We start from the raw sequence: 15,846 nt of genomic DNA on the forward strand, positions 1-15,846 counted from the left end.
GTGCCGTAAATCTACGACACGGGGGACATGGCTTGAAGTCCCTCCCGGAGGACTTGTTCCCTGAATTTTTCCGCCCTTAAAAATTCCACGACCTCCGCCAAGTTTTAACCCGCGTACCTTGAGTCACGAGGTGGGAACATTACCCCTAGATTATGGAGGCCGCTTAAAAAGTGCCCCGGGAGCCTGGAGACTATCCTGATTGAGGTTTTAGCCTTCCCAGCAAACTCCAAATTGACCATTGCCATTTACTTGCACATCCTTTCCAATTCATTGTTCACTAACAGCATCATTAAACACCATACAATCTGTGCTAACTGAAAGCACTATTAAATACACAAAGAATTTAGCAGTACCCACAAACACATCTCCACTTTTTGGTTATGTATTCCATCAACTCTTGTTATTACATTTACAGGATAAATGTGGACGATGGTTATGAAGGATAATTAAGGAATTTTGTTTATTTATTGATGCTGAGGCAACTGCAAATGTTGTACAGTATTCATAAACATGAGAGGCTACCAATGTCCGGTGATTGAGACTAGCTCTTTCTAAGCACCAAACTGAGCAGGATCTTTTCCACCTTACACCTGATCATGGAAATATCCAGTTTCCAAAATAGTGTGTATATCAAAAATGCTTCAAACAATGTCCAGCATGATACTCATGTAATGAATTGGTTTGCTAATCTGTCATTCCAAATTTCAACTCACATTACTTCATAACACATCTGATGACTTTCTACTGAACAAAGATAAATAGTAGGTGCAAACAGATAAGCCCATTTCTCAAAAAAACTTTATCCATATTCAGAGCAGGTTCCTACAAACACTGGTATCCATCTGCAAAACTACATGATGTCACAACTCAGAAAACTGCAATCTGAGCATTTCTTATAGTGCAGTTGTGTCTAACTACCAAAATTTGTCCATGATGCATTAATGACAATGAACAAAGTTTTCCTACTAAAGGAATTTATGTGTTTATATCTATCATTCATCTGTGTCCTACAACTGCAACAAAACGTGCTATTAGTTTTAAAATTGGCCATATCATCACTTCAAACTGCTGAGCTGAGTTCAATCCTGGGTAACTTCACGTGAGACTCCTGGTGTATGACGTGAAACAGCAGGTTTACTCAGGGGTCTTCAGTTTTCCCTGCTACTCATTCCACCACTGCCCAGGCTAATCTTACCAATCCCAGGAGTGTGTGATGTCGCTGTTCAGGCAGCACATTATCACATTTCTGATCTTTAAGCAGAGGGCTTCATCTTCCCTGACTTTGCACTTAGAAGGTCACAGAATAGGAAAATTAACTTTCTGCACTAAATTAATCTGTGAACGGTGTAACTCCTGAGAATTCTGGATACTAATGTCATTAAACTTAAACTTAACTGTTTGGCAATGGTAAAAATGAACATGAAATAATATCTATCAGTAAGTCAAGACGTAACTTCATGAAGCCTTTCTTTGCTGAGATTCATTTTGAAAATTAAGACCCTCCCTTTGTATAGTTCAGTACTAATATGTAATTTCTTTTAATGACAAGCCATTACTGGCTTTAGTTGGTATGAGATAGAAGAAGAGTTTACTTTTTATTCATTAAAAAATAACTTGTTTCAGAGTGGAAGCAGCCACAGTTTGTGACAGATATCTTATTCAGAGCATGGAAAAGGACAAAAGTACTTGACATGATAGCCCCTGTGACCATCTTACAAAACCGTTTGCTACAGGTCTCACTAGAACCAAATATTTGTTCATGTTTTTCTGATTACCCTGCATGTCTGTCCATTTGGTCTCTATGTGTGGCCATGTGCTCTACGGACCCCTGCCTCCACCTCTGCTCTTTGTTTGTGCAGCTCTACATTTGCCTGCAGGGCCAACTCCAGTACACTCCTCTTCTTTGAGTCTGACTCCACATATGCCTGCCACAAAAGATTCAAAATACTCTCATGTTCTCATCAAAATTACAGTCTTCGTGCAGTCTGGTAGACTGGTACCAATGTTTCAGAGGAACATGCTGCCACCATCTTTTACCATGAAGAGAGTGGCAGTAGGTTATTACAAAACATTGGTACCCATCTACCAAACTGTACAGCAACACATCACCATCATGAAAAAAGCAAATCTCTCATACTGTTGAATCTCATGATATTGCATGGATGACTTGGGAACACTGGCCATGAGAATGCTTAAGTTACTCACAACTGAGACCCTATCTGTGGCAAAGATAATTCTGGATTTTCAGGCTCGATTACAGAAAATGTCTTGAATTTAACAAATCTGGGTGTTCATGTATACTTTACAGAAATAAATAATTCATATGCTTTCTGCCAGTGTAAGCAACCTCATAACAACACCTTCTCCATTCTCTTCTCTGCTTTCACAAGCACTCCTCTTGTATCTATACCCAGTCTATCCTTACTTTCTTCTGTGTATCCACCCTCACTTGATTTCTCCGCCTACTTCCTGGTCTCCCCAGTAGTCACCTATTTGACACCTTCACTTTTATGCACTGAAAGGAACCTTACTATGTGCATAACACTGTAGCCTGAAGGTCACCAACCTTTATACATACAGTGTTTCCACTTTAACATGTCACTGTTTTGGATTCTAGTCATTTTTTTATTACAACAAATGTGGTGCATCTCTCCCGTCCATGTCCATGTTTCAAAATAGACAAGTAAAAGATATTGCTTTATTTATCTTAAATTTTTCTGACTACTTCACATTTATGTTGAAGTTCATTACTGTTGAGCCATATAAAGTCCATAAACACACCAAAATAATTTATAATACCCTAGCTTTGCCAACATTTTTATACAGGGGTGAAAGCTGAACTACAGAAACAAAAAACAAAATCAGAATTACAGCTGCTGAAATCAAACTTATGAGATAAATGGCACAACACAACTGGATGGAATATAAAAGAAATGGATACATACAACAGAATTGTAAATATAACCCATACTGGATAAACTTTTGATGTACAAAACCAAATGGATTCAACAAGTTGAGAGAATGCAAAATACCCGACATACAAACCTACTGAAATCTTACAAACTGCATGGGTCTATAAACAGGAAGCTCTCGGAAGAGACTACTAGGCAAATGCGGCCAGAATGGATCAACAGGACTCTTGACTCCTGGACAGCTAAATAATAATGGTGATGATATTTTCTACAAGTTATAAATTCCTAATGATATATCTTGTTGCAAAGTGTTGTACCACCCCTGTAGTTTTAGGAACCCTGAGTCTGATGTCTGGGGTCATGCCCTCCACTAAAATCTATAGCGTGTCAAAAGGTTGACCTGTTTCCACTTAAAAATGTTATATCTACCGCTGCCATTTTCATAAATCAGTGGAGTCCTGGAGTATTTCGTCTGGGAACTACCCTTCAGCTCATGCTGGTGTAACTTGATATGAGGGGTTCATGTCTCGAGATATTGGGCTGCAACCTTAGTTTAGATTAGTTTTTAAGAACAAGAGAAAAGTTGAAGGGTGCATTTTTGTCTGGGTTGTTGCTAGGAGAAGGCTGACCAGGCTTATGTCCGCCAGGGCTTGTATGTAATATACACACAGTTCAATAAATGCTCTATATTCTGTAGTATTTGCTCTTTGTGGTTGGAATATATGCTCAGGCAGCCAACTGACAATCATCATCACTAAATTATTATGCTACCACTCGGCCAACGTAATTCAGTCGACCCACCAACATCTTGGTTCACGACAATCTAATAATATAGTAAAATATCCTAATTATATTGATTCTGTCTATAATTTCCCAATTTGATGAGATTTTATTACCTGCATAGTAATATATAACATTAATAAACATTAAGGCATCAGAATAGTTAATCAGAAATAAATTTACCTGAATGAATGAATGCTCCAATCCAGGCTCAAAATGGGAACTCACAGATTTTGCTTCAGGGTTGACAATGTGATAAAGCTGGATAAGGGATACAGCTTCATCAAGCCTAAAAAAATGTGCCAAACATATGCTGAGGACTTTAAATTTCTCCATCCAGGTAGAAAAATGTCAATCAAGAAAATGTTTTTCTCATTAGCAATATTATACCATATATGTGAAAATTCATAGACCGAAGCAAGCAAAATACTGTCACACACACACACACCAATATGTCTCCTCAAAGTTCCCTTGGCTTAGAATTCTCAACACTATGACCTAAGAAAATGTTTCAGATTCCTCTTACAGCCCACCCATCCCTGTTCTGATTCCATTTCCAATGTATGCTTGACCAAGGCTGCACCATAGCTCAAGCGGTTAGTCGCTGGCTCCCACAGCGGCGGCCCGGGTTCGATTCTGGGTCTGGTCAAGTGGGATTTGTGGTGGACAAAGTGACGTTGGGGCAGGTTTTCTCCGAATACTTCAGTTTCCCCTGCCAATCTTCATTCCACCAATTGCTCCACAATCACCCTAGCGTATCATCTGGGGCCGGTACAACAGGCCAGAAGTGGCTACAGTACAAGGGAGTTACTCCCACCCCACTAGCGATAAAAAAAATTCTTGACCAAGGTGCCTGCCACATGATTAACTTATGTAAGGTTTACTTACGAAAGCTATCAGTGGTGCACATTATAAAGTGTGAAATTGTAGGATGATAACTGAACAATAGACTAGAAAGAATGTGGAAGGAATTAGTTGAGGTGTAATTAAGATAATATCCTGACACTGTCTGGATAGACTTTAGAACACCACAAAAAATCTGTTAAAATAATCAATGTCCTGGTTGAGATTCAAACTGGACACCTTCCAAATACAAGCCAGAAGCATTACCACTTCGGCATACTTGCTCAATAGCTGGTAAATACATGTATACTCCTGACATGGATAATATGGTTCGGAGATAGGGACTAACTCTATCGATTGGACCCAACTGAGTAGGTTTTACCTGAAGACAGAGACACAATCCAGTCTCCGAAACGTTGGGTTTTGTAAAATAAACATGATTATTTTTAGATAGAGACAATACGATGGATAATGTCCAAAAGTAATAATGATTTTTGTTGATATATTGTAACTGGGACCTTGCTTATCAGAAAAATGTTGCACTTCATATAACAGCAAAGCTTCCTGAGAAGCAGTTTGTTGCAAATGACTTATAAGAAGTGCTGACTTGATTATGTAACAACAGATCTCAAATGTAGATTTGTAAGAATCCAGAACTTTAACTCCACACACATTTTTCTGAAGCATACTCACCCCATGGAAAGGATAAGTAAGCCTGAGGGTCAAGGTCACGCCAGAGCTCAAGTGGTCAGTCGCTGGCTTCCACCACAGCGGCCTGGATCTTGTCAAGGGGGATTTGTGGCAGACAAAGTGGCGCTGGGGCAGGTTTTCTCTGAGAACTTCGGTTTCCCCTTACAATCTTCATTCCACCAAATTCTCCATCATCATAATCACCCGGGGCAGGTACAATAGGCCAAAGAGTGGCCAACGTGCCGAGTGGACCCAGCTGGTCTCCACCCCCCACTATGCAAATTTATTTTGGGGGAGACAAGGAATGCGTATAGAGTATTGGTGGGAAAGCCAGAAGGAAAGAGATTACTGGGAAGATGGACAATATTATAATGGATCTTAGAGAGATAGGATGGGACGGTATTGATTGGATTGATCTGGCTCAGGATAGGGACCAGTGGAGGGCTCTTGTGAATATGGTAATGAACCTTCAGGTTCCATAAAATGCTGGGAAATTCTTGAGTGGCTGCAGAATTGGCGGCTCCTCCAGAAGGGCTCAGCTCCATGAGTAAGTAAGAGGGCCTAGTACCTCTGAAGCAAAGCTCTGTACCGTACCTGTCTGTCTCAATCAAGTCGAGCAGCAGACTATCAATTGACTTGTTCCATGCCAAGTGAAAAGCGAATGGACCAAAGTGCCGTGTAGACCGCAAGGAATTATAGTGCTGAGCTCTCTCAACTGCTTCATATGTTGTTGCTGTGACGTCCTGGTATGTGGGGTCATCTGGCTCAAACTGCAGGCATGCTCGATCAAGTACGAACTCATAATTCCCTTGGTCTAGTAGCCGCTAAGCAGACAAGAATTAAATCAGGGTGGTTCCACCTGATAACTCAGAAGTATTTTGCAACCAATCCCTTGAAGAGCTCTTAAATAAATTTATTTCCAGCATACAATGCTTCTATTCTGAATTCTAAGTTTTCACTCCCCATTTTCATTCTTTGTTTCATTTCTGTCAGATTATTTTATTTTTGTTTTCTGTTATGTTATATATCGTCTTTTTCTTCACCTTCTTTACATTTTACCTCTCTTCCTATCTACATGTCCCAATTCTTTTAAGTGTCACAAGTTTCCGATATATGATATAAACTCCGTCTTAAGTGCAACAATTTATTATAGGTCTTTCGTCTTGCGGCTGAAACATGTAGTGTAGAAGAAAGCAAGACGAAAGACCTATGATAAATTGTTGCACTTAAGACGGAGTTTATATCATATATCGGAAACTTGTGACACTTAAAAGAATTGGGACATGTAGATAGGAAGAGAGGTAAANGAGTGCAACAGGATGCTTAAATTTAATATTGTCACAAGTTTCCATTTAGTTTACAACCTTCCCACTGTTTTTATCTTAATCTTTTCCTACCACAAAGCAACAATTTTCAGTGCTGAGATCCCATTTCTTTTAGACTGCTCCTACTGTTTTGCTCTTAGCCTCAGTCCTTGACTACCTTTCTCTATATCACTGACCACTTCTCTACACAGCTTACACTTCTACCCTGTGGATGGAGGCAGCAGGTTCCTCCAAGACACTAGTAAATATCTATCAGACTACATGGCATCACATCTCAGGGAACAGTAATCTTCATAATTACTACTCTAATGACCTCATCTCTGACATATTTCAGACAGAATGTTCAGACATATTTGTAATCTACCTGCATAACAAAATTTCAGTTTAGCAACAACTGCAATGTCATAAACTGATGTGCTTATAACTGAAAGTGCTGAAATTTCAATCATCTGACCTGCCCCATGCTTAATATAAAGATCACAGTAATTTACAAGTTATCTAGAGACATAATCCTCTTACATGTTTTCATGAACTCAGTTTCCAAGTTGTATGGGAGTTACAGAAAAATGTGATTGTCCCTGAAAATATCCTCTTTCCTTTCAAACAAGTAAACCATGTGGGACTCAACAATTTATAGTTTCTTTTGAAAACATAAACTTAAAAATTCTGCACCATTACCAAGGTGATTCTATTACTTACAATAACATTTAATGCCACATTTCTAAACATGTTTAATCTTCATGTGTACAGTTATATTAATTTGTCAATTATTCTAATCACATCAAAATCATTTCTCTGCACTATACCAAACTTTTACCTTTAAGTACTCCTTCTCAAACATGTGAGGCATTCTTAATTTTCTTCCTGAACGGGGAAAGTATGTCTCATTCATGCGATGCCTCTCATCAGGCGTTGCTTTCCGCAATGTTCCATTCACATCACGAACAACTATCATCCGTTCCTTTAAAATAATATGTATATACATCACAGAGGCATTTGGCAATGTACATTAAAAATTCTTCAATTCACTGGAACTTTATGCTTCACAGTTTTAGAAGTTAGGGCAACCCAAGATGAGAAAATTTTGATAAAGAAGTCTCAGCACAAATGAAAGGATAAATTGAGAATGATAAATCTAGTAGCAGTCACTATAATTTTAAAAGTGAAAACATTTTTAAATATCATTTAAATTTACTACACATGTTTTAAGCAACAGTTTAAGAGATCTTACCCTGTCAGAAAAACCAAATGAAATGTCAGTGAAGACAAATTTTGTTTCTGAATGGTCCTGGAGTTCACAATCATATGATAGGACTTCAGGTTCTTCAGTTCGCACCTTCACCACTGGTGGCATCTGTAACTTCCTCTCTGCTTTCTTTTCTGCATTCTTCATAGCCTACATAAGGAGAAATATGCACATTGGTGCCAATCAAATAATAATTCAGCAACAATCTAAGTAAATAACACCACAGTAACAAAAGCTAAAGGTTAAACACTGCTTATATCATAATTGCTACTGGACATGATTCTAAATCAGTTCCGTCCATTTTCCATCCTACTTCCCAAACTATTTACACGAAATCCTTTTTAATATTATCTTCCAAACGTCTTGGACTTCCATACGGCCATTTTCCAACTGACGTTTCCATCAAAGTTCTGTAATCATTCCTTGTATCCTACCATTCCAGCTAAATTTCTGACCTTATGCAAGGGTTCCTACATTTTGCTATCTCAATAATACAAGTACTAGGATATGAGTACATGAGTTGATTCATCTGGTTCAGGATAAGAATCAGTGAACATAGAAATCAACTTCTGTGTTCGTACAAAGTAGAGACTTTTCCAAGCCAGCTGAGCAATTAATTAGCTTCTCAGTGACTCTGCCCCTTGATGTTAGTTAACAATACCAGGTGGCCTGTATATATCATCAATTCTTCATTGTGCAGTATCTTCAAGTGGCCATTTATTTCATCCTCTGTAGATGCAAATATTTTCCTGACCAGTTTGTTTTCAGACATTTGTAATTTATGTTCCTTTCTCAGAGCAACAGATGAATTTTCACACTCACACAAAACTACTAGAAAACCTGTTGTTTCATAAGCCCTAATTATAAGCATTCTGGAAGGTAAATGGGGTGAGAACCATTTCAGAAATTAATAATATGCATTTTCAGAATTTATGCTTCTCCTAACATTGTTATAAACAACATTCCTGTCACTGTTTTCCCCACATACTTAAATTGTGAAATATTCTCAAATGACTTATTAACAAATGAGTTTATATTATGACCCTGCTAATAATTTTGGTTTTGTATTATGTTCACATATGTAATTTTGTCCAAAGAAGAGGAAAATTATAAGTATAAATTAAAGCAAAAGTCAGCAGAAAACAGCTGTTTCTCGAAGGAAAGGTTGTCAGTTTGACTTCACACATGATTTACATTAAAGAAACACCCTGTTTATATCTTTCCTGAGGATCTTCATTGTTTAAACAATATCAGCATACATACTATACAAAGGTAAAGTTGTCCCTGTGCTTAACTAATTAAGCACTACGCAATGAAGATGTATAGGGGAGAGGATGTATAGATCCACGTCTTCTTGTCCTTTGTAGGAGCTGGAGGTGAATGGGCAGCTACATGCCCCAGCCAGCCACTTTAGCCCCCGGGAAACAGACCCAGGTACCCTTTGGATAGGAGGCTGGGCGGACCCCAGAACCGGCATGGATGACGTGGAGAAAATTCTTGAACCTACCAGAACTTAAACCCCGACCCCTTTGTCCTCCAGCCCGTAGCCAGTCACTATACTGACTGAACTATTCTGACTCCAGCATACATACTATGCATAATAAAATAATTTAACAGATTAATTACCTCATCCAGTTCTTCTGTTGTCAAGAACTTGTATTCTGGTGCTCTTAAAGGTACTCCATAATTTTTCGTACGGAAAACTTTATTCAAGTCCACACGTGTCAATTTCTTAAGGAGCTGCTGAACATTTGAATTAAAAAATATTGGTGCAGGATCTCTCTCCTCTGAAAACAAATATGCCAATCAGTAACAGGAATTAAACAACTGCCATAACCTGTAGCGGGTACTGAGATTATATTTTGAGGTTAGGTATAGTTCGATTAACTGAAGTGACAAGTTATAGAATGGTTGTAGTAACTACTAAATTTCTTCAGGGTGAATAAGCCAACAATTAGAGAGAATGAAGATAAATATCAAAACAGGCGGTACAAGAAAGGAGTTTACACTAATGCTATTCACATGCAAACCAACTACTTGCACGCGGACATTTGTAAGCGATTACCTGTCGCAGACTGCTTTGCTGTGCTCCTCATGATATTCAATTTCGATGTACACTGCACTCTGAACAACACATTACAACTTCTACACAACATGTTTATATATATTTGCACTCAATCTCAATGAAGACCTACCCTCACAAACCCAAACACATCACTTCACGCCATCAATAAATATCGATATTTCTTATCGGTTCATTTCTTACGATTTCGTTAGTCAATGTAACGGCCGCCAGCAATAGTCTAATAATCCATGTGGCCAGGGATAATGCTTTTCGTCCTGTCACATTTCTTCACAGAACACAAAAATATAAATACGCTCTGTTACTAGCAAAACAATATATTTCACACACGAAATTTAATATTATCCTTTTTGATGTCCTAAAGATTTGCTGTTTGTCAGGAACTAACAGATTTCGTCTACTCCGTACGTCTTCATGGTATAGAACCACGGGGACAACTTTAACCTTGTGTTGTTCACGCCCCTTCATTCACGTACGGAGTCGGTATAGTCGGGATCGGTCGTGATATCTCAGTCGGTACAGCGACGGGCTACGGGCTGACCGGCTAGGCTTCCAGAGTGATCCAGTACGGTTCTGGGGCCCACCAGTCTCTTTTCCAATTGGTGCCGGAAAAAAAACGGCCGGGACGTGAAGCTGACCACTCACGTCAATCTAGTGGTGAGGTCAAGAATGGTGGAGCTTTATCTCCACTCCCTCATGTGTCAACTTTACGTTTTACCTCTCCTTACAGAAATTTCTATTCCATTCAGAAATAAAATCACTGTTTCCACATGAACGTAAGGGATACAAGAACCTCTGATTAACAGGGAAGGAAAATACATAGTCACTTCATTTCAAGGTTTAAGAAAATCATTGTGTACAGTAGCTGGCATCGGTTACAAGTAACAGAAAATTCGTACACTGTACTTGTATTCCTTAATGAAATATCGTTTACAGCAAACTAATGTATTCGTATAATCATCGCTGAAGAGGAAACTGTCATTTACAAATTCTAGGAGGTCACTGTCTGAATACAAACGTTCATCTGAATTAATCACAAAAACCTTGCCATTGCATCGTCATATCCAGTGAAGCACAATAGACCACTGTAGGTCGCGGTTCAGGGGCCGAGAAGGCCTACCCCTCACACATTCATTCATCATATCCAGTGTCACTTCAGTCCATTTCAGTGAGTATAACAATCGGTGCAGTGAGAGGCAGTAAAGTTAAATTGAATTGAATTGAATTTATTTACATTCTATAAATCCTAAGCAGGTTAGTACCTTTGGATACAGAACAAGTCAAAAGGTTACATACATAAGTACAGGCAATTTTAGCTTAAAAATTAATATAACTTAATTTTACATCATTCTCTATTTACATTGAAGTATTCATCTAAAGAGTAGAAGGAATGAGCATGTAGATAATTCTTTAACTCTGATTTAAACTTTTTAGTATCATTGCCCAAGTTTTTAATACTTTGTGGCAGATTGTTGAACACTTTTATGCCAGTAAAGTAGACTCCTTTTTGATATACTGATAAAGTTGATGAGGGTAGGTGGAAGTTATATTTTTGTCTAGTATTCATGTTATAGACATCAGAATTTAATTTGAATTTATCTTTGTTGTAAACAACAAATAAGAGAAGCGATAATATGTATTGCGATTGAAGAGGTAGAATTTTTAATTTCTTAAATAATTCTCTACATGAATCTCTACTTCTACATCCTGTAATGATTCTAATTATATTCTTTTGTATTTTAAAAATTATTACACTATGTGAAGAGTTCCCCCAAAATATTAATCCATAGTTCATAATAGAATGAAAGTAGGCATGGTAAACCATCTTCAATGTTTCCTGTGACATAAAAGGCTTAATTGATCTCATCGCATAGCAAGCTGCATTTAATTTAGGTATAATTTGTTCAATATGTATTTTCCAAGACAGTGTACTGTCTACATGTATTCCAAGGAATTTTGTATCAAGTACTTTACAGATTAATTTGTTGGCATAACTGATGTCCAGATCAATTTGGTGGTTGTTTTTAGTTGTGAATGATATGTAATGGGTTTTATCAAAATTTAATGCGAGTAAATTGGCTTCGAACCATCTGTTTAAGGATTCAAATACAATATTTATGTCATTTTTAAAGTTTTCAAATTTAGAGTTCTTAAATATTATACTAGTGTCATCTGCATATAGAATTGGTTTAGATTTATTGTTGATGGTTTTAGATAGATCATTTATGTAGAGAAGAAAAAGTAAGGGACCTAAAATTGATCCTTGTGGAACACCGTGCTTTATAATTCCCCAGTTTGAAAATGCATTATGACGGGAGTTTTTATTATTTATTTCAACGCTTTGATACCTCATTTAGCTTACTAATCATTACAGTTCGTTACGATTATGGATTATTGAACCTTGTTATAATTTCGATCACGACTTTTAAAACAAGTATGAGTCCGATAAAAGAAGGTACAGCCATCCCTGTTAACAGGCCGTGAAGGCCCGTATGGTTGTGAGATATTGAGGCTTTCACATTTTCGCTAAACAATCGGCTCACAGATGGCGGTGAGGTTGTCAGCCTTACGCGCCGGCTGCCCTTTACCACCACGAAGGTTCCCGGTACTCATTTCTGTTAGAGGCTGAGTCGACCGCAGGGTCATACTGTGGCTGGAAGGATTAGGTAAATTGAAAGAATCCATTGACCTCATCGGGAATAGAAACCGCGACCTTTCCGCTTGTAGCATAGTGCCTCAACCTACTACGCTACCGCGTGCCCGCAGACGAAGTATGTGTTTTGACTTTATTGTTGTACGTATTACCCTATATGTGTCCTGAGAACAAGGCTCGATCCCCGATATCATTGTTTTGTGAATGGAATAACACAGCACAGTTAGAGATTAAATTAAGTGAACGCGTGAAAAGAAGTCTAGCGGATTTCTTGGGCGTGCCCACATTTTCTCCGACATTCGTGGACCGTTGCGGTTCTGATCTGCAGGGATAATGCATTGCGTTTACGCAAACACTACACCAGTCTGGATTAGCTCATTCTATTTCCAGAGACTTCGACCACAGTTTTCAACTATCGCTCTCCACACAAATACATAACTAACTCCGTGGCTTTAGACCGCAAGAGAACTATGCCGATCGAGCGACCGCCGCTTATCAGCGAAGTTAGAGAAAAACTTTAGTGGACAGAGGGTGTAGCGTGGTCAGCGCAACGAATCCCAACGGCCGTTAATTTCGAATTTCTAGACCGGAGCCGCTGCTTTTCCATTCAAGTATTCTCGTCAATTATCCTCACAAGGCTGAGTGGACTCCGTTCCAGACCCACTTCTTCTCAGAAAATCTGGTATCGCCGGGAATCAAAACCACTACCTCTCGACCTGTAGCCAGGAACTCTGACCACTAGACCACAGAGGCGGTCTCTGTCAGCCTTACGCGCCGGCCGCGCTTTACTCACCAGGAAAATTATTCAGTTAATTCCTGGTACTCATTTCTGTTAGAGACACAGTATTTTTTTTTTCCTTGGCACTACAGCCCCAGTGGGCCTAGGCCTACCTTCATGAACCTCTCCGTTCACTTCGGTTCTTCTGGATCTTACACATTCGGTAGGACTCCTTGGGCGGGTGATCAGCTCGTCGCAAGGCCTCTACCTGTACACAGACACAGAAAAACGCACACAAACATCCATGCCCTGAGTGGGATTCGAACCCATGATCCCGGTTTCCAAGAGGGCGAAGACAGTCCATGCCTTAGACCGCTCGGCTACCGTGACCGGCTAGAGGCACAGAATAGGGCACACAAATCTACGACAAGCCCAGGTAAGAATTGCCGAATTATGATGAATTTCATTAGATAATTGTTCCTTCGTGGACTGATTATCTACCACACCATGAATATTCGTGTCTCATCACTCAGGAGTATGGGCAGCGGCAGAAGCAAATAGAAGGTTCTACATCAATGTTCTTTCTCAGAAGGATGAAAACTTGAAAATTAATACTTTGAGGATTATAACAAAGGTCGGATCATGGTTGTAAGAAACAGAATTAAGATTTATGTCATCTGGAATATGTCGCCATGTACTCTGGTAGACAGTCATCAAAGTTTCGGAGGAACGTACTGCTTCCAGCTTCGGGGCAGAAGAGTCACACAAAAAGTACAGTGATGGGTCAGAGGAGTAGGCATTATATCGGCCATTTTAATTAACCCTTTTACAAGAGCAATGATAACTAATTACGTGTACTGCTTTCTTTAAAGTTAAATATAAGTACTATTCACTCATAGGGTTTCTCTGTGGGGTTCATCTGATTCTCAGAACAGAAAACAACTTTTGTTCGTAAACATCATTAACCAGCTGAGCTTTGTAAAGGAGATGTTGTGTGATTTCTTGGCAATAACATCCGACTTTTTAAATATTCTTTAGATGAACTTTGCTCTATAAACTGCTAATGTATGCCTGAAAGGTTAAACAAATATTGAAGGTATTACTGAGTATTGTAATTCTTTCAGATGATTTTACGAATTATACGAGTAATTTTGTTTTAACTCAGTATTTGTTGATGACCTAGCCAGGCCAACTCTGAAGACAGTTAGTTATGAATGAAATATTGTAGAGGACACATACAATTTGAAAATATCAGGAACTAAAACTAAACAATGACATTTCTTGGACCCCAAGCAGTAATATCTCATGTAGAATAAGCGCAGTCTTAATAGGAACAACAGAGATAACAGAACACGCAAACAAATTTAACTTTGCAGGATTTCAAATTTCATACGTGAAAAGTTACGGAATACACACATGACCCAACAATTCTGTTGTCTCTACATATTCAGTCCGTGAACGCTGTTGACGCTCTCTTGCTAGTAGCGGGGGCAGGCAAAATCAGCCCACAAGTTTTCGTTTTACAAAATGTTACAACATGAAAATCCCCTTTGTTATGTACCACGAAAATCATAAGTAGAAAAGGTTAATTCAAGATGGCGTCAGTACGTTCTCCCGAAACGTTGTTTATCTACCAAACCACGTATGGTGTCACATTCCAGAAGACCATAAAAATCTTCGCCGTGGTATGAACCTCAAATCTGTTCAAAAGTTAGCATTCAAGAACTGAAAATCTAGATGCCGTACCAACAAAAGCGCCGGGATTGTTGCATTACTCGTCCTAACGTCCTAACTTCGTTCCGAAATAATTATATTCGTCTTATGTAAAGGTCAAGATGGCCGGTCACGGTAGCTGAGCGGTCTAAGGCATGTACTGTCTTCGCTCATTGGAAACCGGGATCGTGGGTTCGGATCTGTTTCCTGTGAGGTACGAACTGAATTCTTATATATTATTCTTACACACTGCCGGTCACAGTAGCCGAGCATGCACTGTCTTCGCTCGCTTGGAAACCGGGATCGTGGGTTCGAATCCCACTGAGGGCATGGTTCGAATCCCACTCAGGGCATGGATGTTTAGTTTGTGTGTGTGTGCGTTTTTCTGTGTTTGTGTACAGGTAGAGGCCTTACGACGAGCTGATCACCCGCCCAAGGAGTCCTACCGAATGTGTAAGATCGAGAAAAACCGAAGTGAACGGAGACGTTCATGGAGGTAGGCCTAGGCCCACTGGGGCTTTAGTGCCAAGGAAAAATAAAAAGGTCAGGATGGGGTCAGGGTCTGAAGGGTCAATGCAACCATTGTCTGAGATGATTTACAAGTATTCAGATTCTATACAAACGCTGTTTATCTACAACATTGCTGCATTAATCACTGAGCGAAAGGAGGTGTGCTTGTCGAACGTACATTCTCAGACTGTGGCCTTGTTACCGGGATGCTATGGCCACTGTCATTATACCTTGATCGCAAAGACAACACGACAATTCATTACGTGGAAAAATGACGGTCTGACGCTACGTCTCAATGAAAGTTGTGGCACGCATATTCCTTGACGTCACGGGTCACATGACGTCACAGCTGGTGCTGCTGAGGTGGCCGAGT

The 15,846-nt window shown here is 39.2% G+C and overlaps 1 protein-coding gene across 1 annotated transcript; it reads right to left on the bottom strand.

The window, feature by feature from the left end:
• Positions 1 to 646: 646 nt before the first annotated feature.
• LOC111865126 (28S ribosomal protein S22, mitochondrial) lies at positions 647 to 10,294 on the bottom strand. The gene is made up of 7 exons (XM_023852878.2): positions 9,862 to 10,294; positions 9,423 to 9,583; positions 7,782 to 7,946; positions 7,368 to 7,511; positions 5,820 to 6,049; positions 3,876 to 3,981; positions 647 to 1,925 (listed from the first exon to the last, which is right to left on the bottom strand). Exons 1-7 carry the CDS (start codon positions 9,950 to 9,952, stop codon positions 1,800 to 1,802), a joined length of 1,023 nt encoding a protein of 340 aa, XP_023708646.1. The 5' UTR covers positions 9,953 to 10,294; the 3' UTR covers positions 647 to 1,799.
• Between the last annotated feature and the right edge of the window lie 5,552 nt (positions 10,295 to 15,846).

This window comes from Cryptotermes secundus, unplaced genomic scaffold, assembly GCF_002891405.2.
Source record: "Cryptotermes secundus unplaced genomic scaffold, Csec_1.0 scaffold2, whole genome shotgun sequence".
NCBI classification, from domain to species: Eukaryota; Metazoa; Arthropoda; class Insecta; order Blattodea; family Kalotermitidae; genus Cryptotermes; species Cryptotermes secundus.